At 35.7% G+C, this 26,262-nt stretch overlaps 1 protein-coding gene across 1 annotated transcript in view; it reads left to right on the forward strand.

Annotated features, from left to right (window-relative positions):
- TRHDE (thyrotropin releasing hormone degrading enzyme) overlaps positions 1 to 25,465 on the forward strand; it is a 461,351-nt gene extending 435,886 nt beyond the window's left edge. The window contains exons 16-19 of the mRNA XM_069584013.1: positions 10,070 to 10,237; positions 10,745 to 10,885; positions 16,513 to 16,594; positions 22,954 to 25,465. Coding sequence (XP_069440114.1) covers positions 10,070 to 10,237; positions 10,745 to 10,885; positions 16,513 to 16,594; positions 22,954 to 23,097 — 535 coding nt within the window. The 3' untranslated portion in view covers positions 23,098 to 25,465. The remainder of the gene's footprint in view (positions 1 to 10,069; positions 10,238 to 10,744; positions 10,886 to 16,512; positions 16,595 to 22,953) is intronic.
- The last annotated feature ends 797 nt before the right edge of the window (positions 25,466 to 26,262 follow it).

The raw sequence follows: 26,262 nt of genomic DNA on the forward strand, positions 1-26,262 counted from the left end.
TAGAAAGACATATTTTTTTGTCTTTCTAGTGATTTGAGATTCTTTCTATAATCAAAAAAAAAAACAAGGTAAAAATTGAAGTGACTTTTATTTTTGTATATAAACAAATCTTGCTTATTTTATGTTGATGAGCATATAATACAAGCATTCAGTGTGCATTCTTTCTCTTTCTCTTTATACAAATAACAACACTATTACCAGTACCTGCCAGTTACATGTATATGTACACACATATATTTCAGTTATTTCAGAAAGTCATAACAATTGTGCTGATTCTTTCGAAGTGTGTGTTTTTATAGAACACAGATTGTTTTTTTAAAACAATAATTTTATTTTGCTTTTTGTAATGTTTATAACTATTTTAATTATCAAAAACTATTTTTTAATTAATCTTTATTGTTTGACATCTAAAGTTCGTCACAGATTTTACTACTTTCTCACAGGAGGATCAAAGTATATTTCAGTGAAAACATAGAACATCCAGGATTAATGGGCATAAGAATATTTCTCTATTTTTTAAAATTCATATTTTCTTATACAGTGAATCTAACAGTTAAAATTATGAAAATGTACAGAGTTACCTTTTGGTTAATGCACAGACACATACACACACACACAGAAAATAGTAAAATTTACTTTAGCCAAATAAAGTCTTTCAGTTAGGGACCTTTCAAGTGAGGAAAATTTATTAATTATTGCCTACTCATGACAGCTTCCTTGTTACGCTTAAAGAATTAACTAAATGGCTGTAGTTGATTCTTCCCAAGCTGGACAATCAGCCTTATTAACCACAGTGACCTTGACAGTGCATTAGAAATGAAGGTAGACCTCATTTGTACGTGGCCATATATTTGCAGATGTAGTAATTTGATGGATACAATAAATTAGTGCACTTTTCAACCTTTGTATGAAGAATTCCAGTGACTGTTGCTAAAAACTATTCCTCAACAACAAGAGTTGTTTTCCAGGTGGAGCTGATGTCATCCAGTGGAGTTTTCATAAGCATTCAAGCCTGGATCATGATTTGAATGAGAACAGTGCTATAGTTTTGCTGTTGGAGCTCATGTATTATTCCTGTCATTATCTTCCATCTTAAAAGTTAACATAGAGTACTTATTCCTAATCATTGTGATTCAGAAAACACCACTTATCTTTAAAATTCATATCATAGGGGGCACTTCGATTTACACTGCTCTGACCTGAATGAGGTGAAGAAGAAGCTGAAATATTCAAGGATTGGGATAGAGCAGATTGGAGATTGATTGGAAAGCCATGCATAATAGGCACACAATTACAGGAAACAATTAGGAAACAATTTATCTGCACTTTAACACAGGCATCTATAAACAGGGTCATTTATCAGCCATTTTACAACTTGTACTACAACTGTATACCTCTTAAGTTTTAAATTATGTTATGCTTTTAGTTATTTATACTCACAGCCTACTTCTCAGTTTGCAAGTAAGTCGTCATAGATATCTTAATTTTTCTACCTTTGTTATAAACCAGTTTGATTTTTTAAAGTTCTTATAGGCATAATTGATTCTAGATGTCATAAGTGTTCTGAGTTGTGAAATGTTAAATAACTGTGTTCTAGGGTTTTCAGTGGGAGAAGGAAATGGCAACCCATTCCAGTGTGCTTGCCTGGAGAATCTCAGGGACAGAGGAGGCTGGTAGGCTATGGGGTTGCACAGAGTCGGACATGACTGAAGTGACATAACAGCAGCAGCAGCCGCAGGGTTTTCAGTAGAATGTATTTAAAAATCACACCTTTATGTTTTTGCAGGTTTTTGTCATGCTGGTCTTGGTCATCATCACTCTGAATTTTTTGGCAACTCTGTGTATGTCTCGTGTGTTTTTCCTACCTTTTATTCGATGTCTCCTTCTTCTTTCTAGTCCTCTTCTTTATAATCTTGTGTCTGGGCTGCTTGGTTTCTTTTGTTTTTGTGCTTTTGCAATTATATTTTATAAAATGGCCTTACAGCCCAGAAACTCGACCCTCACCATTCCCCTCCCTTCCCACCCAGTAGAAGTAGTAGCTACTTTATATATAGGAACGTAAAGGTTTCAGATATAGTGTCATATTGATTATTTCAGCCTAAGCAAAGTGAACGTCCCTTTTAAAGTTCATTTAATTATAAAAGCCATTTAAAAGGAGTGCAGTTATCTTAAAATATACTCTTGATACATTTAAGATATTGAGTTAAAGTGACTGACCCCTTCCCAGCAGTCCTTTTTCTTTCAACTAGGAGCATCAACATATGCTTCTTTACAATATGCAAAGTGAAAATGTGAAGAGGTTTTGAACATCAGTTCAGGACACATTTTAAATACAGTTGGTCTATAGTCCACCAGGTTTCCCCCTACTCTATTTTTTTTTTTTTGAGGTAAAAAGGATATTTCTTTTGCTGTGCTCAGTGTTTAGTGGGAATGGGCAGGTTTGTGGGCACCAGTAAGAGGGTTCTTCAGAAACAGAGCAACCCCTTATAGGAAGGATACCTTTGAGAGCATTGTTGCCGCCTCCCCAGCTGTGTACTTCACGTGGGATTCTGTTCTTCCTCGGCCAGGGGGCTTGTAGAGATACTAAGGAATTGTAGTCCTTGGGTTGCCAGAGTTTTTGCATGGATTCAGTAGCGTAGGTGGTGCTAGTGGCAAAGAACCTGCCTGCCAGTGCAGGAGACATAAGAAATGGGGGTTCGATCCCTAGGGTGGGAAGATGTCCTGGAGGAGAAAATGGCAACCCACTCCGACATTCTTGCCTGGAGAATCCCTTGGACAGAGGGGCATGGCGGGCTACAGTCCATGGGGTCGCAAAGAGTCAGATACGACTGAGGCGACTTAGCCCACACGCATACCAGTCAAGTTAGGTGGAATTAAAATAGTGTATTTTATTGTAATGCCTTAAACCTGAGATGCATGTCATTCATGACCTTTATAATTAATCCTTCATTTTTGGCAAGATTGGCTTAAACCTTTATTTTTGCTTTCTTTTTAGTCCAGTACTCATTTGGGAATGATATTTGTTGCCACTACATCTTAAAATCGTAGCAAAAAAAATGATGAAGAGGATGATGAATGTTATTGTTAGCTATTTTCTGTGTTCAGACCTATTTTCTATGAATATAGACAATTTTCTATGTCCCCTGTATTTGGTATGCACAATGTTTATCTGAAGTCTATGCTGAACTCTTGATATGCACCATTATCATGTGAATATCAAGTGAAACATTATTTCGTTTAATCATTGCAACAATGCTGTAAGGAATTATTATTCCCATTTTCCAGGAAGACGGACAGGAAGGTGCAGAAAGTCACACATTCATTCTATGCACCTTTAATTTTTATTCACTATGACTGAGCAGCAGCCAGGGGGCCAGGGGATCAAGACAGAATGAGAAATGCGGGTAGAAGACAAAATGGACAGGGTCAGCCTTTGATAATGCAGGTTACTTTTCAGTCAGATGTTTTAAAGTCTAGGACTGTGTGCCCTGAAAGAAGTAAGAGTGCTTGTAAGTATAAGGCAGACCAAGATAGAGAGTGTTGGTGCAGGAAGCCTCAACCATAGCTGTCTTTTAATTTTTAGTTAGAATAGGAAAATGATATTTCAAATGATGTAGTTAACTGCAAATTAATTACAATGAATTAAATGGTAGGCCCACTCTGTATCAATGGCATGTATAGTGCCACTGAAAGAAGAGGCTAGTGATTTGAAAAATCTTTTTTATTGTCTTTGAAAATAATTAAATGTACATTTCAAAGTTAATACAACCACTAATGGAAAGAAGCTTGTACTCACAGAGCAGGAAGGGACCTTAGAACTCATGTACTTTAAAAGCTTTTGTCCAATTAGGGTAAAAAGTAGAGCCCAAAGCAATGACCTTGACTTGCCTTGTACTAAAGGCAGTTACTAGTCCAATTGGGTCTACTAAAAACCTGCTTAAATGAACCCATATCATGATTAAGCATCACAATTTTATTTTAAAGTGTGGTCTTTTTTATTTTGGTAAGTGTAATTTTCCCCTGGGAGATATTTTAACTGTATCATAATTATTTTTATGTATTGGTAATAGCATTTTTATATTGAAATATATTTTATTCCAAGAATTTTGTCTTTATAAATATAATTATACACTTATTTCCAAAGTAACTGTAAAAGTTATTAAATCATTAAATTTGAAATATGTGAGTTTAAAAATTCTAATTATTTATAATCCCCAATCCCAGAAGCTAATGTTAATATTCTCTTATTTATCCTTTCAGTCTTTCTTCTAACATACAAATTATCGTTTTTCTTTAGATTAGCATAGAGATATTATATTAATACATATATAATCATAATACTCTGTCTTTAATGATATATTTCATCATATTAGATAAAGTATTTTACCATATCATTCAATATTAATCTATGATGTAATTCTTAGTTGCTATTTATATCTTAAATTCTTTACTGTTATTTTGTTTTAATTTATTTTTTATTGAAAAATAATTGCTTTACTGAATTTTGTTGTTTTCTGTCAAACCTTAACATGAATCAGCCATAGGTATACACATATCCTCTCTCTTAGATGTTCTGACTTTTCACCTTAAAAAATGCAGCAATGAAAACTTCCGTAGCAAAAACTTTGGAAATTTTTCTAGTTATTTATGTTAATTTACCAGTCTACTTCACAATTTTCCATTTAATAACTAAAGTACAAATTTACTATGTTTTAAAATATTAGTCCCACTACATCACCATTACTATTTAACTCTGTAAAAAGTTTTTCCTAAAGATGGATGCCTTTAATCATCCCAGTACTTAATTTGTTAACTTCTACCTCAAAGTTTTTAGTTTTTAGGCATTTGCTTTTGGTAAGGTAAAAAAAGATTAAACATATCACCAAAATATAAAAAACTATTTCAACATGATATGTGCAACTTGTATAATTTCAGAACTTTTACATACAAATGAACTGTCATCATGCTGTTTAAAATGAGAGAAGAATAAAAAATATAGTACAGTCAGACTAATTAGGTAATCATTTCTGCAGTGTTAGTGCCCTAGAAAGATAAAAGCACTTCTTTTTTGGCTCATTCATCTTGTAGGAAGGCAGCTAGAAAAGTCCAGTTCTCTAATTCTGTATGCAATGCATACCATACCTAGAGAAAAACAAGCACAGCTTTCCTTCCCACGTGATCAAATTCCACTAAAAGATTTACTTCCGAGGCAACAGTTAAAGAGATATGACTGTGAGGATATTCACATTTTCATAAACAATTTCTATGTTCTCACTCCCTGTAATTCTAATATCAAGAATCTCACAGGACTTATTTGCACTATTCATAACTATGGGTACTGTGGGTTTTTCAGCTCATGCTTTACAAACAAATGAGCTTTCTCATTTGTTTCTAATGACTTTGGTTTATACCAAGAGATCTTAAACTGTCCCCAGAGCAATCATTTTGCTAAAATGCCATTAGAACATCTTTACAAATTTAGCAATGAAAGGGGGTTCCGTTAACAATGGAAATCATTGGGAACCAAGGCCTTTGGCAAGTTTAGTGCTCACCCATCTTGCTTTATTTTCAGTGATGAGTGCAAGTAATTTTATGACCCAGATAGTGATTCTTTAACTGGTGGGTGGGTAAGGAAGACAAAGAGCTGGTGGGTTGGGAAGAAATGCTAGAAAAATCAGAGCAGTATTTTCTGGCTAATCCGCTCTGTCCTTGCTCTTCTAAGGAGGCTTATGAATCTTTAAACAAGTGTACCTCCCAGTATCTGCTGATAGAGCCATTTCTTTCCTTAAGTTTGAGGACTTGTAGCTGACATCCTTGTGTTCCTGCTCAGTCTTATCCACCTCTTTTGCAACCCCATTGACTGTAGCCTGCCAGGCTCCTGAGGGATTTTCCAGGCAATAATATTGACCGGAGTATGTTGCCATTTCCTCTTTGAGGGGATCTTCCCAACCCAGCAGCTGAACCCGCAATGCATGTGTCTCCTGCATTGCAGGCAGATTCCTTACCCACTAAGCCATCGGGGAAGCCCCGTATAACTGAGACAAAGGGCTAGTTTTCAATAGATCATCAATAGGCTCTAGGTTATATGTGTAAATATATGAGGGTCTCATTTTCATCAACATCAAATTTGATGCATTTGCTATACATAGGGAAACAGCTGCTCATGAGCCTGAAACTTGACCTGCAGGTTCTTGCAGAGGAGGTCCAAATTGTGTGATCTGTCTCTTGATTTGAGGCTGCTGCTTCAAAAGCAGAATTTGCCCCTATTCTAGACAGCTTTGCTTTCAAAGGCCTCCTTTGCCCAGGACACCTTTTGTTAGATTCCTTCAGGATGATCTATCTGTTGTTTCTTCCAGCAGTTCCTTCCTGGTGCCCTTTCAAGATTCTTCGTGCTCTGTGTATGGCCATACTGCTACACATCTCTATAAATGCACCACCAGCCTATGTCTTTTCAGTCACCCAGAGGCTGAGTTTTAACAAGTGTTGCTTTGATTCTGGTGAACAGAATGGAAGCTTATTGTTGGAAAACCATCCTTGCTGGTGTTGAATATTTCTCAAAGATGACTGATCAAACTGTGGGTTAAAGAAAGTAATGAAAAAGAGAGGGTAGAAGTGACAGCTTCAGCCAGTTCAGCATTAAGGGAATCACAGACTGGCTGCACTGGTATTACTTTGCTAGCCTACTCAATAGATCCAGGGTTTGGTGATGGTATCCTTTTAAGGGATCTATTTTTTTCTGTTTAAAATTTTTTATTGTTCTTACTTTCTATAAGATAGTGTTTTACTGAACAAGAAATATCAACAGTCAGTGACAATTACTGATTATTATTACTAACAGAAATCAATATATTTTATTTTCATCATCATTAGCCACCTCTAAGCTGCTAGAAATAGGAAAGATTTTCATGTATAAGTCATCCTGGTTTTCAACCTACTTTATAGTTGTTACAGTGCAAAATATTCTCTCTCAGAAAAGTTTCCTCTCCTGCAAAATGAAGTTTATTATAATACAAATATCATTGTATTATTGTATAGTCCAGATAAAATAAGATGGGTAACCTGGAATGCAGTATTGCATGAAAGTCTTATTTTCTACTTCTGATGCCCCTTAAAGCCACTGTTTAAGACTTTGTACCAACCAGTCCATTTATTCATTTGCGTCTGCTGTTCAGCATCAGCCAGGAGTTACAAAACTATGGACTGTTGCTAAGGACTATAGTACATGACACAAGTTGTTTCTAAGGAACATAGTTTAATGTCTACTTTTTTCTGTTTCTTTCTTTTTTTTTGCCTTTTTTTATATTTCTGTATGCCTTTCTGCTTGATATTGGAGACTGGTGTCCTAAGCAGTAATAACCTCATTCAGTGGTCTCTATCCTTGAACTTTTTGGTATATTAATTGCTTAAGAATTTATAAGCTCTTACTATTAGGTCTAATATTAGATCTAATACATATCGATCCTTGAGTCAATGATTTAAGTAGACATTTTATTGTTAATTCTGGCAAATTTTTATAGCAATCTCTTGGCCAAAATCATGACAGTAATACAGTATTATGCTCTATAGCCTGTAATATTTGGAGGAAAAGATTCATCCACTTCCCTAGCTGTTGATTTAACAAAAGAGTAGATTTTTTTACTTTCTTAAGGCAGTTAGTAAAGATGGAGACATTTTTGTATCTACCAGGACTGATGCAATCTTCAAAATGTGATGGTAATGTTTTCCTTAGTGTTTTCAGATGTGCTGTGTGCAAATCAACAAGTTTTATACACATAGTCGTTACCAACTCTTGCTGCTCTGTTCATTGGATTCTCCAGGCAAGAATTCTGGAGTGGGTAACTATTCCTTTCTCTAGGAGATCTTCCTGACCCAGGGATCAAACCCAGGTCTCTTGCAATGAAGGTAGATTCATTACCCACTGAGCCACCAGGGAAGCCCAAGATGGGCATGAACAGAGCAGGGGGAATAAGGTTTCACCACCTTTAGGAATACTATTCTGGGTACTTTCTTCAAGGGATTCCAGGGCTGAGAGAGGTATGAAACTCTGGCTTCTTCTGATATCTATACCTCTTTCATTTCTTCAAAAACAAAACAAATCAAACACATAAAATGCTTGTCTTCAAATACTACAAAGAAAGAAAAGATTCAGTCAGCAAGACTAAAGTAGCTTTTCTCCAAACAATTTAGTTATTGGTAGGAAGAGACAGAGTGGTGTAGTTTTAGCCATTTCTGGGAACTGTGAATTTTGTATGATAGTACTAACTCTACACATTTGGTATCCTGATACACAATCTCTGATGTAGCCTACTTAGCTGCTTAACAAAAAAAGATGAAGATCACCTTTGATGTTTTCAGTTACTAAATCATGTATGACTCTTTGCTACCCCATGGACGGCAGCACATCAGGCTCCCCTGTCCTTCACCATTTTTCCCGAGTTTATTCAAACTCATGCCCAGTGAGTGAGTCAATGCAAACATCTCATCCTCTGTTGTCCCCCATCTCCTCCTTCCCTCAATCTTTTCCAGCATCTGGGTCTTTCCCAGTAAGTCAGGTGGCTAAAGGATTGGTGCTTCAGCTTCAGCATCAGTCCTTCCAATGAATACTCAGGGTTGATTTCCTTTAAGATTGATTGGTTTGATCTCCTTGCTGTCCAAGGGACTCTTAAGAGTCTTCTCCAGCATCATAGTTTGAAAACATCCATTCTTCAGCCCTCAGTCTTTTGTATGGTCCAGCTCTCATACCCGTACATGAACACTAGAAGAACCGTCGTTCTGACTGTACAGATCTTTCCCAGCAGAGTGATGACCATCTCATTGGTAGTCATGTAGGTGCTTCGTCCCGTTTTCTAAGCACTCCTTTAACCAAAGCAGTGTTTGGGCCGTCAAGGTCCTAAATATTTAACAGAGATTTTCATCTTGTTATACAGAGAAAAATTTTCTTATTATTAGTCACATTCAAATTATAAATGATAAATGTTAATAATAGATTACTAAATATTATACAAAGAGAAATACATTTTAACTTTTTAATGTATTGGAGTATTCTTTCAGAGATCTGAGTTTTTTTAAATGTGGGAAATATATAAAAACTTGAAAGAATAATATTTAGTAAAAAACTAATTACCATGGCAATGTACACATGAGAATTTATAGCTTATAAATAACCAAGATTAATTAAATTGACTAAGAGTTTCCCTCCATAACATTTAGTTTGAAGTCAAAATCAAAATTTAGTTTATGTTTTATAGTCACTTTTATAAACATAGGAAAAAGAGCTTTCTACGTTCTCAAATTTTGCTGCTGCTGCTAAGTCACTTCAGTCGTGTCTGACTCTATGCGACCCCATAGATGGCAGCCCACCAGGCTCCCCCGTCCCTGGGATTCTCCAGGCAAGAACACTGGAGTGGGTTGCCATTTCCTTCTCCAATGCATGAAAGTGAAAAGTGAAAGGGAATTCGCTCGGTCGTGTCCGACCCTTAGCATGGACTGCAGCCTACCAGGCTCCTCCATCCATGGGATTTTCCAGGCAAGAGTATGCTACTTATGTTTTATTTATTATCTGTGTTAGTCGTCTTCTAGCTTCCCAAATTCAGAGAGGTATTTGAGAATAATAATTTTAGAAAAATAATGTCTCAGAACTTAGGAGGTATTTGTTTCATCTTCATCCAGTACTTTCTCATCATTCTTGGGTCTAATAATTCTGAGAGCATAAATATATTTATGTTGGTTGAAATATAAGATGCCTTGTTTGTATTTTTTAAACCTTTATGTTCTGACTCCTATAAAATAAAAAGATTTTTTTAAAAAAACCTTTATGTTCTGATTTTTGTCCATATAATTTCAAAAGTGGGAAAATTGCATTCAAGACTATCGTTAAATAAAATACATTATTTTATTCATTCAGTTGTGAATAGTTTGAATATTGTTACTATATGGTATTATTATCTTTCAGGTAAATCTAATTAACAAAACCATCTTTTAAAAAACTGTACTAAGGCAGCATTTGTCTTTATTTTCAATATTATGAAGCTTTTAATTAACAGAAAACCACCATGGGTTGCTTCTTTAGAATACCACTAAATGTTAGAGACATCGTCTACTGTACAGGAGTTTCACTACTGGATGAGGATGTCTGGGAATTCATATGGATGAAATTCCACTCTACCACGGCCATTTCTGAAAAGAAAATACTATTGGAAGCCTTAACTTGCAGTGATGACAGGAATTTATTAAATAGGTGGGTGAATTAAATCTTTAAATTTGTATAATGAGAGTATTCTCTGTTAAATTGTACTGCACTTGTTTTTATTTCTTTAAATATGCTGGTTACTCTAAAATATATCATTTTAGAACTAAAGAAAACTGAGGTATTAATATGATGAAAGCTTGTTGATTTGAAATGTTTGTTTCTATTTTATGTTATTTATTTGTATGTAAGATAATATTTCATTATAAAATTGAAGTATTTATTAAAAATAATTTTTAAAGCAAAATTTCATCATTAAATCAGAATGATTTAACCACCTACAAGATTTTTTTCAGACATTAATTAATACATCAATTAAAATAATATGAGTTTGTTCTTCCTTTTATAAATATAAGATTGTTCTATTGATAAATTTTTATTAGTAAAGTTTAAATGGACTATTCTTTGAAGATTGTGATAACTTAAGTCCTATAATTCTGATAGTAAAGAAAAGTTTGTTATTAAACTAAAAATTTCCCTGCAATTCTATCCTTAAAGGCTTCTAAATCTATCACTGAATTCTGAGGTGGTTCTGGATCAAGATGCAATTGATGTGATAATCCATGTAGCTCGAAATCCACATGGTCGAGACCTTGCCTGGAAGTTTTTTAGAGATAAATGGAAGATATTAAATACCAGGTAAAAATAAGACTTCAATCATTCTTCCTGGAGTGAGTAAATCAAAGGTAATATCTGAGAGATAAAGGCCCAACTTTTTGTGGTAGAAGCAAGATCCAGATAATAGAATTAGATTTTGAAGTAGTCAGCCAAGATGGGCGTTGCCACTCCTGTGAAGCTCAGAATTAATTTAACAGTTCTATAACATTATTCATTTATTAAAGATTGATAACCATAATTATGTATGGAAATGTGCAGAATGAAAAGGTTTAGTATTGCAGCTTTCCTGGAAAATCTATCAAACTGTCTTAGGTTGAAGAAATTGTATCATTAAAATCTTATATCCTGAGTGTGTTGTAGAAAAAATGATTTATGAATCATATATAATGGTATTAGAACAAGAAATGGAGAAGGAAATGGCAACCCACTCCAGTGTCCTTGCCTGGAGAATCCCATGGACAAAGGAACATAGTGGGCTACAGTCTGTGGGGTCATAAGGGTCGGACACAACTTAGAGACTAAACTACTGCTTCTAAAATTCACATTGGAGAAGGAAATGGCAACCCACTCCAGTGTCCTTGCCTGGAGAATGCCATGGACAGAGAAGCCTGGCGGGCTGCAGTCCATGGGCTCACAGAGAGTCGGACATGCCTGAGTGACCAACACACACGCACAGAACAAGAAAACCTTAATTCCTTCTATAGAATTGTTTAACCTATTTAAAAATATAAATATCATAAAACATCTGAAGTCAAACCGTGATATAGAGGAGGGATGCTTGAATCACTGTATAATTCTAGATGCAGTAGAATTCATTCCTGAGCCATCTTGCTTCATGTTGAGAATTCTTCAGACTCTGTTTTAGAAAATATTTCATTATATATTTAAATATATTGTAATAAATGTTAATGTATTACTCTGATAATCTCTATGGTAGTTTAAAATTAAATTTATTATAGAGCACGTAAACACTGCATGTTCTCAAACTTAAATGTTCCCAGACTTTTAGCATACCCTCTGTTCTGTCTCTTAAAAGCTGGTATATAAATTTTATTTTTTAAAAATTCACTGTTATTGGTTGACCTTGTATAATGAGTTCAGTTTGAATTTATTTTTAATAATAAAATATATTTCTATCTGTAGATATTTCATTGTTAGAAAGCACTAATATTCCTAGATGACACATTGTTTTCCTATTTCTTGTATTTTCAGCTCAGAAATTAGAATGATTTACACTTGATTTGTTGTCCTGCACATAGTATAAGGAATAGTCAGATACAAGATGGGATTAATATATACGTACAAGCATTTGACTTTAAAGAGTATCAGATATCTACCAATGCAGAGTCTCTCTTTAGGAACTGGTTTTGTAAATCAGAGTTCGGTATAATGCCTATATAGTTTATAGTCCCTGCCTAAAATATTCAGTTCCTGATATGTCTGTTTTGTTTCACTGAAAGTACATCATCTCTAACCAAAAGGCAGAAAGATAGAGATAACATTAGAACCACCTCAGTCTAATGACCTCTTTGTTTAATTAGCTGGACATCAATATTAGCTACAACTCTGAAGAGGGAGGAAGAGGCACTTGGGAATTCAAATTTCTGCTCAGTTTTTCCGTAAACCTAAGACTTCTCTCAAACTAAAGTTAATGGTAACGATAACCCTGTATGCGAGACAGCAAATGAGACACAGATGTATAGAACAGTCTTCTGGACTCTGGGGGAGAGGGAGAGGGTGGGATGATGGGAGAATGGCATTGAAACATATATAAGACCATATATGAAATGAATCACCAGTCCAGGTTAGATGCAGGATACAGGATGCTTGGGGCTGGTGCACTGGGATGACCCAGAGGAGTGGTACAGGGAGGGAGGGGCAAGGGGGGGGAAGGGGGGTTCAGGATGGGGAACACGTGTACACCCATGGCAGATTCATGTTGATGTTGGCAAAACCAATATAATATTGTAAAGTAATTAGCCTCCAATTAAATAAATTTAAAATAAAAAAAATAGAAATAGAGCCTTTAGGACTATACCAAAAAAAAAAAAAAAAAGTAGAAAGGTGAAGTACCAGCATTTCTACAGATAGAGCTGTGTTTATCTTGACAAATAGGATTGTCTTCTTCATCTTCCACTCCCTTGTCCATCTTGGAACATCAAAGTTCATGAGGGAACAGTCCAAGGTTCTCCTTACTACTTGGCCTGCAGATTCTCCCTGGTTTTCGTTGCCATCTACTCTCACAGTTTGAATCACTCCAAAATCTACACCTCTAGCTCAGATATTTTACCTAAGCGTCACTCTATGAAAGATGGTTTTTTTTTTTTTTTTTTTGAGGTGTACCTGCAAAGCTAAACCATCATTTTCTATGTCTTCATTCTCTCAGTAAATAGATGGCCATCCACCAATTGCTCAATCTGGGCCCCTGGAAATCTATATATAGTAGATTTTTTCCTTGATATATGTAAAAAGTAACATTTAGGCTTGATGTCCTATCAGTTTAACAATTCCTAAATGTTTCTTGAATTCTTCCTCTCTTTACTACTACCACTGCCTTAGTGAAGGTTCTTATCCCTTGTTAGTACTCTTATGACTGTGTCCTGTCTCTAATTACATATGCTGCCACATATATGTACACACACACACCACTTCCCTTTGTCCCAAGAATATCTCTGAAAAGCAAAAATGACATTTCCTCTCTTAAAGCCTTCAATACTCTGTGCCATGTTGAAAATCTAAGCTCCTGTCTTACTGACCCTTCTACCTCTTTTTCTGTTATCCTCAGTCTCACAGTTTATACCCTCAGTACCAAATGCGTGTAGTTGTTGGCACACACCGTGGTGTTTCACACCTCCTTGCCTTTGTGTATGTTGGTTCTCTGCCTAAAATTGCTTTCTTCCTTAATAGTTGAAATTACTCCATATTCCATCCATCTGTCTTCATCTCCTGAAAGCCTTTCCGGAGACCCCACAGCTAAAGGAACTCTGAACAGTATATAATTTTATTTTCATCACGTTTAACCATAATGACTGGGAATGATCTGTTTACAATACTATATAGTACATAACCTTCAAGGAAAGGACTATTTTCTTTTTCACATGACTGCAAGTATAAACAAAACACTCTTTGAAGAGGAATTGTCAACTTTCCTGTACAGTTGGCCATTTTTGTAACCACATATTGATTACTAATGAATACTTATTTTATTTAACCAACTTTTCCCATAGATTCAATGTTAGAACTGAATCATCTCCCAATTCAATGTTAGAATTATAGCAATTTATGATGGTCATATGGTTTAGCCTCCTTCTTTAGGCCAAGTAGTATTCCACTGTATATATATACATCTTTATCCATTTATCTGTCAATGGACATTGAGGTTGTTTCCATGTTTTGGCTCTTGTGAATACTGCTGCTATTGAAATAGGGGTACAGATATCTTTTTGAATTATAATTTTTTTCTGGGTATATTACCAGGAATGGGATTGTGGGTCATATGGTAATTCTCTTTTTAGTTTTCTGAGGAACCTCCATACTATTTTCCACAGTGACTATAACAATTTACATTCCCACAAACAGTGTAGGAGGATTCCCTTTTCTCCATACCTTCTCTGCATAGGTGCATGCTAAGTCACTTCAGTCATGTCCAATTCTTTGCAACCCTATGGACCATAACCCACCAGACTCCTCTATCCACTGGATTCTCCAGGCAAGAATACTGGAGTGGGTTGCCATGCCCTTCTTTAGATCTTCCCAACCCAGGGATTGAACCTGCATCTCTTATGTCTCATACACTGGGAAGATGAGGATTTTTTTTTAGCATTGGTGCCACCTGGGAAGCGTTTCTGGTGGCTAAGATGGTAAAGAATCTACCTGCAATGCAGGAGACATGGGTTTGATAGCTGGGTCGAGAAGATCCCTTGGTGGAGGAAATGGCTACCCACTCCAGAATTCTTACCTAGAGAATTCCATGGACAGAGGAGCCGGGTGGGCTACAGTCCTTTGGGTCACAAAGAGTTGAGCACAAATGAGTAGCTAACACCCTCCAGCATTTGTTATTTGTAGACTTTTTAATGATGACCATACTGACCAGTATAAGGTGGAGAAATGTCTATTATGATCTTCTGCACATTTTTCAGTTTTTTTTTTTGTTGTTGTTGCTGAGTTCCTTGTGTATTTTAGAGGTTAAGCCGTTGTCTGTGATATCATTTGCCAATATAAGCACCTCCCACGCCTCATTTTAAAGATGAGAAACCTAAGGCTCCAGAAACTAAATTACTTAAGTTCCCACAGACAGGGACAGCATTAGAAAGCCTCTTGTAATGAAGGCTGGACTTTTGCTTTTAAAAACTCATAATCTTATCTTTAGTGTACTTTAAAAAAAATTCTCAACTTGTCTTTATGATGGTTCAGTATTAGTGTATAGAAATGCAACTGATTTTTGTTATTAATTTTGTATCCTTCTATTTTACTGAATTCACGTAGTCTAATAATTTTTTATGTCTGTGTAGTTTTTAGGGTTTTCCATATAGTATAATGTCATCTGCAAGCAGTGAAACTTTTACTTCTGCCTTTCCAGTTTGGATTCCTTTTATTTATGCTTCTTATCTGTTTGCTCTGGCCAGAACTTCCAACACTATGTTGAATAGAAGTTGTGAGAATGGTCATTCTTATCTTGTTCCCAGTCTTAGAAGAAATGCTTTGATTTGTCACCAGTCAGTATGATAGTAAATGTGGACTTGTCATATATGAGCTTTATTATGTTTATGTGCATTCCCACTCATTTGTTTAGGGTTTTTATCATAAATGAACAGACAGTAAGCCATTCTTAGGTTCTTTATGTAGTTGTATTTTGGGCATGTTCATAGGAGAAGGTGAATTCAGGGTCTTTCTAACTCAGCCATCTTGATCCTGCCTCCAGTTTAGCCTAGTGTACTTTTTTTTTTTTTCAAAGAGTATGATATCCTGTGATAGGTACTCTTAGCACAGTAGACACAAATCAGTAAAAGGAAAAATCTTTTCAGCTTGCTGATACATAGTATTCTTACCTTAGGTCATGAGTCAAATATGCTTGTGATACAAAGATTGTAAAATTCAAAGGAAAAATTCAATGTTTCATTTTAATGCTCATAGGAAAAAGTGCTAATCTTTTGGGAGTCTTTTTGAGAAAGTTGGCTTAGTTTTTAGGAATGAAATAGAAAATAATGCCAACATCAGTTTGGGCTGACCAGATCAAAGGATCTCTGACTTATGGATAATTCCAAAAGTTGATTCTGCAGATTTGGTGGAATCCTTATTTACAGTGACCCAGGTTGCTTTAAAATTGAAAGTTTTAAAATACTTTTTCTTCATGCCTCATATTGGAAATATAATAGTCATCCCAAATTATAATATCATGGGACTCCCTTTTAAAAAATGTACTATAATGTAGATCTCTCTGAAACACTGTGAGCCAAATCCAGATACACTGGATGGCATCCCATAGCCAAAGCCCTTTGCACCTCTCCATTCCCTAGGGGCACAGCCTTGAACAGCGTTAAGAGACGGAATGGAGCTCATGAGAAGGAGTCTAAAACATCTGTGTAGTAGTAGTATTTCTTAAATTACTGCCTGTTTTAACATTATGACTTTTTTTTAAATATTTCAAGGTATGGAGAAGCACTGTTTATGAATTCCAAACTTATCAGTGGTGTTACAGAATTTCTTAATACTGAAGGTGAACTGAAAGAGGTAAATATTTTAAGATGAATGTAATATTTTTCTTTTGTAAACTTATGAAATTATAGATAGACTTCAACCATTTCTTTCCAATAAATTCATACTCATTCCTTGAAAGTACACACACACACACATATACATGCACACATACGCACATTCATGCTAAAGACTTTACTTCAGTCATTATTTGCAAAAATGTTTCTAACATATTAAACATTAAAAACTCAGCCAGTGAAAGGTGCTTGAATGTAATGATTCTCAAAATGTTGTTTGTTGTTGTATAGTCACTAAGTCATGATCGACTCTTGGCGACACATGGACTATAACCCACCAGGCTCCTGCGTCCTTGGAATTTCCCAGGCAAGCATACTGGAGTGGGTTGCCATCTCCTTCTCCAGGGGATCTTCCCTACAGGGATCAAAACTGGGTCTCCTGCATTGCAGGCAGATTCTTTTCCACTGTCCACTGGGGAAGCCCCAGTGATTCTCAAAATAGGAGACTCCAAATATACCCTAGAAATCTTCCCAATCAGCTGCTCCTCATTTGTCTCTGTGAGCCCAGTTTAGGATCCTTGGAACATTAAAACTATCCTGTCACAATGACTCAGCATTCAGATATGCAGAATTAAGATTGCTGTTGAGGTACAGACCTTGAGTCTCATTGCTTTGTGGTCAGGTCTATACAAAGAATGATAATTGGATAAGATAATATGCTTCATGCTATCTGTTTTGTTAAATGGAATAAATTGATATATTTGGAAGTAACTATCTGACAACATATATTAAGATTAATAGTTTAAAATTCTGCTGAATACTGTCACAAGTGAATTTAATTAATGAAACTGAAATCATTTTTTTTTAAAAGACTAAAGTCCAGTTTGCAGAATATCTAACATTTTCTTTTTTCTCTGGTTTATGTCTCCGGAATTTAAAACAGGTGGTTTTGTGACCATTAATTCACATCTCTAATAGAGAGGGATGTGAGATTGGGGGTGCATAACTAGGTAGGAAGAAGGAGCAAAATATTTCACTGATTAAAATGAATTGGACTTCAAACATTTATCATTTTTTAGCCTCTCCTCACCTATAATTATAAAATATAGCTGAGGTGTACCATTGAGAATCACAGTTTCTTCAGTTTTCACTGACAGAAAGCCTGATGCTGTGACCCAGAGCTAATCCCGTTGAGCAAGGTTCCCCCGGAAGCATCAGCCTTCCTCCGTCCTTAATATCTCCGAATATTACCCAATTTTGTATGATCATCTTCCACGTACCAACTTGGATTCTTTCACACCATGAGCTAAGCTAAGTCTCTGATTGTAATACTTTGAAGTTCTATTTTTATCCCTGCTATGTGTGTTCCCAGCCCTGAAAGATTTGGATTTGAAAGCCCTAGTACATGTTTTGCTATATTTTTTATTAGAAACCTAAAAGAGAAGGAATTCTTTCATATTCAAAGGAAGCAAAAAGAAAGAACAATTAAGCTAATGGCTTTGTGTATTTAAAGGAAGTAGTTTTAACTCTTTGATTTTGCATTCAATAATCTGGGAATGAAAGACTCATTTAGTGACAACTTGTGCAGCCATTGAAGTGAACAAAAAAGTGAAAAATCTCTCCTCTCCTCTCTTCTCCCCCGTCTTCATTTTGGCTCCCTTTCTTCTCCTGTCTTCCCCTCCCATTGTGCCTCTCCTGTTCTCTCTCCCTCTTCTTCTGTTCTCTAATCTTTCATTTCCCCTTGCTTTGGTGATAACCCAACCCATGGAAAAACATGTTTTAAGCGGACATTTAAATTAATTTTATCATATGATGGCCATTTTGCTTTACATATTTCACTTACATATTTAATTTTTTTCACTTGATTTAATTGCCATGTGAAATGTTCCAAGATACCCCTGTAATGAAATGTGTCATCTGGAAACTGAAACTCAACTGTAGCTTTTATTCCATTATCTGAAAAGCAGCTAACTTCACAACACAAGCTCTCCATAGCCTGAGAGATGAATCCCTCCAGGACACAGCTACTTGCACTGACTTTCTAGTTTAACAACTGCAGCCTGAGGCTTTTCCACACTTTTGTTATCTAATCATTGACTGTAAGACTGTGGACCACTGTTGTTGGGTGGGAGGGGGGATAATTTGTATTGCTGATGACCGCCTTCCATAAATTAGAAGCAGCTGGAGAAATGTCAGTCTCATTTTCCCATATCCAATGAGCCTTGTAAACAGAAAAGCCAACGTGCTCTTTTTGTCTATAGCATATTCTTATTTTCAAAAGTTTACAGATCAAAAGGGAATCGGCATCTTTATGAATTCTGAAAGCTGATTTGAGATTTTAATAATCCCCATCAGCTTTAGGGGCATTCAGCAGAGACACTTACATTGTCCTATGGTCTTTCCCCAAAGCGCCATTCTAGAACCTGAAACTGGCCGTTTCTTTTTAATTACATGGCTCTAGCGATTTGAACACTATTTCTCCATGAAACAGTACATCGTTTCCTTAATTTTAAACTAATGGAAGTACAACCTCATCGACTCTCAGAGGCCCTTGCCATTTTTCATACTGATGTTCATTCAGCCATCCTCTCCAGCACTCTTTGTTTTTTGTTTATTTATTTTGCCTTATACAAAACACTGTTGTGAAACAACACAGCTCCTGTGCATCATGGGCATCCCATTTACAGTTTTAATGTTGAAAATATAAACCTCACTAACAAGCAATAGCTAATTCGACTCACTTAGACAGTTCGATAGTTACTGAGCATATTATGTGTTGCACATTACAAATTATTTTGTGAGTTTTAGGGTCTAGTGTACCCTAAGTTAAGAATTTTTTCAAATACGGAAATGTTTTTAAATAGATAAATTAACAAACATGTCTAGAAATTTTATGCTAAGAAGAACAGGCAACACAAATAACTCTGACATCTTACTAAATGTTGTTTTATAGAAATGTCTAAACTTGGAACATTTTCAAATAAAAGCATATGATAGCATAAATATTTAGGAAGTGCAATGATAAAAACTAACAGCAGCGAAACATCTACTGAAGAACTGCCAAAATAAGCAAAATGGAATGCCAAATGCCTTCTATCTACCCCATGCCCTCGATAGTGAGGCAGGGTCTGGAAGGTGCTATGATCCTGCCTGAGGACCTATCACATGGCTGCTCTGGCCACATGTTCACCAGAAGAGTTGTGGAGGAGTGTGAGGCATAAGATCAGTTTATGCCAGCTATGCAAAGGGGCCATCTGTGTTCTGATGAATCAGCTAATCTGCATATCAGTCACGTCATGCTCTCCAAGCTCACAAAGGAAGTATTTAACACACTTAAATAGTGATTTAAGAAATGAATCTCTAGAGACACTCCAGTTACGTTTTCTACTAAGAATTCTCTTGCAGGATAATCCGACCTACTGTGTTTGTGTTGATAACACATTCATAGTCAACCTCACAGTTTGCCTTTGAGATAGACAAGAGTTTTCCTTCATGTAATCAGGCTGGCTTACTATTTTATCAAAAGGCCAAGAGCATACTCCCCAGAGTCAAAGTTACCAAAAGGTCATTTATTACTGTCTGGAGTATTCATTGACTGCCTAGGAAAATATGTAATAATGTGGAACATAGTTTAAAAGAAGTAGATGTAATTTTTTTTTCCTGATTGACATATTATGTAAATAAAGCCACCATAATGAACAGATATAATATACAAATATACACTGTAATGTACATATTTTGTAATAAATTAAAACACAAAATTCAAAACATAGATCAAAATGTACTACTTGTTGCTTTAGGAATGTGGACTGAATGAATCTGAACATAAATATATAAATTCAAATGAATTATTAGATAAATTAGTTGTTTAAAAATATGATTCGAATGCTTTCATTAGACTTCTATTTATCTATGTGTACATGTCACAGGTATATATTGAAGGTATCAATAAATTTCAGTTCCTTCGCTTTGTCCTCTTTCTTCTGTATGTGTCAGATGTCAGATAAGTTTTAAGGACAGTAACGATAAATCTTTGTTACACATTGAATATTTTTCATGTTTGTTATTAAAAGATAGTGATTTTGAAGTCTTACAAAGAATATAGCTCTGAGATATGATAATCCATTTCTAATGCTGCAAGGTGCCTGGCTTTATAGGAAAGTATAGGATAAACTTAAAAAAAAATGTATCATATAATCAAAGTAATATTGTCATAAACAAACCAAGCTACCCAGAACCAACTTCTAGATTAATTCAGAAAGGTATAATTATTAATAACTCCATTTTAAATCACCCCCTCCACCCCTCCCCCCCCCCCCAACAATACACATGCCCTTATCCCTGAGTCAATCTCGATGACATGTCTCTCCTGGTATACTCATCATGTGGCATCCATCATGTGATGAATCTCGCCTTATCCTAATTATACAATATAAACACTTCTGTGTTAACGAGTTGATTTTTCACATTTGTCTATAAGCCTTGCATTCATTGGTGGTTGCCAGTTATCAAAACATATGAAACCGAGAGAAAAACTGCTAGTATCTAATCTTGCAATAAAATTCCTGTGCATTCCTAAAGTGTGTGTACTCTAGAGAACATCTTACACCCATAAAATTATGACAAATCATTTAAAAATTTTCACATTCTAATTAAAGCTCAACTTCTCCAGCTAAATGAATCAACATTGCGTCTTCATTCTTTCTAAATCTAGTTACTCAGGTGATCCAGTGTCATTTATCATCCAGTACTCATAGCATCATTATTTAGTGTTGTTGCTGTTACTCAATACTTTTGGTATTCTTTTGCCAGCAAAGATGGTGTCAAACACTCATACTGCTTGTTTAGAAAAGATGAATCTTTTTTTCCCTGTGGACAAAAAGTTAACTTTAATGCTTGTATTCAATGTTAAGGCTATTAGTATATTAGATAACACATATTCACCAGGCTTCCCTGGTGGCTCAGACAGTAAAGAATCTGCCTGCAATGCAGGAGACCAGGTTCGATTCTTGGGTTGGGAGGATCCCCTGGAGAAGGGAACGGCAATCCACTCCAATATATGTATACTGGTAATATAAAAGATAGACCAGAAAGAATAAGGGAGAGGTCTCAGACATCAGGTAACAGATAGCCCACTGTATTCATCTATGACAGAGTTGGAGCTTCCCGTGACAGGGTTGATGGGTTTCTGAATAGGACTGTGACAGCTGAGGTGGAGCAGAGGGAATACCCTTGAGCAGATTAGGAGATAGAAATTCCAGAATATAGCTGCTATTAAGTGTGGTGGCTACACGACACAGAAAAATTTCCAGTAATAAATAGGCTGATAGGTTGAATGTTCTCTGTCAATAAGCCCAACGCAGAGCTATGGGGACTTCCTGGTGAGTCAGCGGTAAAGGATCTGCCTGCAATGCAAGAGACCAGGTTCGATCCCTGGGTTGGGAGGATGCCATGGAAAAGGGAACCGCAATCCACTCTAGTGCTCTTGCCTGGAGAATTCCATGAACAGAGGAGCCTGGCAGGCTACAGTCCATGGGATTGTAAAGAGTCGGACAGGACTGAATGACTAACTCTACTGCTAGTACATTAGATATGCTTTGTTATTAGAACTAGTTCTTGCCACTACCTCATCAGCCCATTATGAAAGATGAATTAAATATGTCTGCTTTAATATTTATGAAACAAGAAGCTAAACTTGGAGTTATTTAGGCTTCCCTGGTGGCTCAGACAGTAATCTACCTGCAATATGGGAGACCCAGGTTCAGTCCCTGCATGAGGAAGATCCCCTGGAGAAGGGAATGGCAACCCGCTCTAGCATTCTTGCCTGGAGAATTCTATGGACAGAGCCTGGTGGGCTACAGTCATTGAGGTCACAAAGAATTAGACATGACTGAGCAGCTACACTTTAAACTGTTCATTTATTTATTTAAACTGTTTTCATTCTTTTTTTCCCCTTTCAGTTCCAAAAGAAATGATATTACACCTAATGGACAAAATCTGTTTCATTGAATTTCATTATAAGCTCACTCCACATATTAGATAGACCTACTTACCTCACTCCACACCTTAAATATACATGCTGTAGTGACTGTGACACTTTTTTTTCAAATAAATTCTTGTTTATATGTGTTGGACATGAGCTCATTTTAAGACATGAATTTATCATTTTTACATTTTGTTTTTTATTGAAACATAGTAAAATATTGTATTATTTTCAGGTACACTGTGTATACCTGTCTATATTTGACATTTGCATACATTATGAAACGATCACCATGATAAGTATAGTAACCATCTGCCCCCATACAAAGTTAATAGAGTATTATTGAGCATATAACTTATGCTGTCTGTTTACCATTCTAATATTTATGTTTCCAGCTAAAGAACTTTATGAAGAGCTATGACGGAGTAGCTGCTGCCTCTTTCTCAAGAGCTGTGGAAACTGTCGAAGCCAATGTACGCTGGAAAATGCTTTATCAGGATGAGCTTTTTCAGTGGCTGGGAAAAGCTCTGAGACATTAATATGTGTCTCTTATAATCAGTTCAACTCAGAATTTTATGAGAAGACCTGCTGTGGAATGAGGAATATGGCCAGATTTTCAGTGTTAACATGTGGGAGGAAATTTTTTTTTTTAATTTTTAATTTTAGGAATTTTTTTTTGGCTTTATTCATTCTGTTTTGTTTCTCTACTGGGTGTTCTTCTCTTAAGAAACTCTTGCCAGTGAATCTAGCCATGACTGCTTCTGCTGTGCATTCCTCGCTGTACAGGACCAAATATGATAGCGGTGCATGTTGACGTTGCAGTCGGTATGGAAAAACATACTCAGAAAATGTGGTGCATGGTTGTGTGGTCCCGCCTGTGTGCCAGCATGCTTATTTAAAATGTCCACTGTTGTATGTGAATATATGTTCCATCTGGATGGGCATTATGCAAAAGCACAAAGATTATCCATGACAATCAGTGTTGCAACAAAAGAAAACCTGAAACAGGGAGTTATAGTCATAGTCCTGGGCAATGTGAGAGGGGAAATCACCCTTTGATTGGTGTCACGTATTTCAGCACTTGGATTGTCTTGCAATGATTATTGTGTTGCTAACTAATTTTCTTTGAGTTAAAGCTGTGTATATGTTTTTAAAAAGACATATAGACACTGTGTGCATATGTATATGTGCATAGGGAAGCCCAATATGTATATAGTATGCTGTACTCTGCACTTGTGCAAAAACTTCACCTCAAAGAAAATTTATCTCTTTTTATAAACGTATGCAAACTTTGAAAATGCTTCAAAGAATTTATCTCAGTACTATCCTTCCTGACAATTTCCTGATAAATTTCTCACCTGTTATAGATTTTTTTCATCTATTTCCTGAATAATCTATTCTACTACATAAAAATGAACTAAAATACAATTTTACGTACAGACACTCTTCTAATTTTCCAAAGTAGCAGCCTCACCTCGTAAATATAGATTCTGTCATCATCTTAGTCAAACTTCCTATTACAACTAACAGTTGTGAACACTTAATGATGATCAGTGCTGAGAAAGTGTTTCTTTGTCATCTTCTTTGTTTTTCCCCTTTTTTCATGTTGGGTGGGTCCAGAGAGTTAAACACTCTCTCCATGTGTTGATCTTTGGGTCTGTGTGAATCTAATCCCCCATGAAGCAACCCTACTGCAGGTGGATTTTAATGATCTTTGATGCCAGTTGTTCCATTCATTATGATGAAAAGTTTCTTTTCTTGAGCAAAGTGCATCCTTTGGCATTGCCAGCTCTGTTCTAACTGAGAATTTTGAATAGTCTTTTCCTGATTGTGTATTATGTAACACAAGTGTTTTTAAATGGTACTCTCACCCAGTAGGCCAGCTCTCCAAGCACTGCTTAGATACTCAAAAATGAACATATTTTACGTTTACCATTATGAAATGCCAATACAACTAATCGCACATAAGCCAAATGTTTGTGGACCACTTTATGTTTCCCTGAGGTTTTTCCACTTCTCCAAATGTTACAAATCATCGAAAGAATATTTTCTAGCTCCAATAGTCACTGAACACTGGGGGGAGGAAAGTAGGCATTTTAGAAACCAGAGCCATAGATTTATTATAAGTTTGCATAAAGAGGAGCAATTTCCTAGTCCATAGAACAAGTACCATCTAAACTTGAATTTTATCTTTTTAGCAATTAATTGCTATTACTCATATCTATTTTTTTCAGCACTTCGATTAATATATGAATCTTAAATACTCTATGTGTTGTTAATAAGACATACTAATGCTTAATATAAAATCTAAAAGTCATCCCATCTATCTGAAGTGATGAAATTTAACTAGCACATATCACACGTATGTGAAATCTTTAAGGGGTAAGTTCTGAAACATAACAATTATAAATATCACTGTCATGCAGGTCCAAAATATGTACTATATCACCACTGGATTCATTTTGATAGAAAAGATAAAAAATTAGAGGTGGCTGTCTTGTTTTGTGTCGTGAATTACTGAAAATTCTTGGTAGTTGTGACATTCTTTTGAGTGAAAGCACCATTTCCAGCTTTGAGTTACAAGGGGTTTTATAGTTCTGTTTCCTCTGCACTGTTAATAATTTTAATCCTCTTTCAGTATTTTAGTGGCCTTGAACAACTGGTTTAGCTACAATGTCAAATCCTAAGTGTATAATTATGTGCAATGTTCAATACCTCATACTTGTTTAACAGTATAGTGATATCAATGGCATTGAGATGGAATTTTTGTTCTACATATTTTTCAATAATTTATCCTTTCCAGTGTTGAAGATTATATCAAGCTTTAACCTTTTTTAGTTGTTTAAATGAGTAATATTTTCAAAATAATAAAACGACCAATGATATCTCTTGGAATATTCTGTAAAATGTAGTCATAAAATTCTATTTTCTACATAGAGTTTTTATCTTTTTTCTCTCCATTGTCTGTCTTACAAATCACACACACACACACACACACACACACATGTGCATGAAATAGCAAATTGTTAAAAGAGTTCAACATCTAGGTTTAAAACTTTACTGTGCCGATATACGTATGACGGTAAAACTTGGTTGAAATTAGAAAGGACTAAAAATTTACCATCCTAAGTATTAAATATCTCTAGGTAACCTGTAAATAAAAACTTTTCCCCATTTTTACACCTTTTCCTTTAAAATGTTCTTAACAATTGTTGTATTTTTTTTTTTACATATACAAGCACAAGCTCTAAGGCTATTATCTATAGTGTTGATTCTTCAGTTTCAATAACATGGATTTTACTGGAATTTAAATTCACTTTGGTTTACATTATTTTTAGAATAATTATATCATATGACTGAGATTTCTGTGATAGTGCAGTTTCCAAATATAACAGTAAAACTTACAAGGTCATTAAGATTATACCATATGTTATAACTGGGGGCTTCCCAGGTGGCACTAGTAAAGAATCTGCCTGCCAATGCAGGAGGCGCAAGAGACACAGGTTTGATCCCTGGGTTGGGAAGATCCCCTGGAGGCAGAAATGGCAACCCACTCCAATATTCTTACCTGGAAAATCCCTTGGACAGTGGAGCTTGATGGGCTGCAGTCCACGGGTCGCAAAGAGTTGGACACAACTGAGCACGCATGCACACACAATAAATTGTGCTTCATTTTCAATGCAATATACTGGTTCATTTGACTC

The sequence above is a fragment of the Ovis canadensis genome, chromosome 3, assembly GCF_042477335.2.
Source record: "Ovis canadensis isolate MfBH-ARS-UI-01 breed Bighorn chromosome 3, ARS-UI_OviCan_v2, whole genome shotgun sequence".
In the NCBI taxonomy this organism is placed as follows: domain Eukaryota; kingdom Metazoa; phylum Chordata; class Mammalia; order Artiodactyla; family Bovidae; genus Ovis; species Ovis canadensis.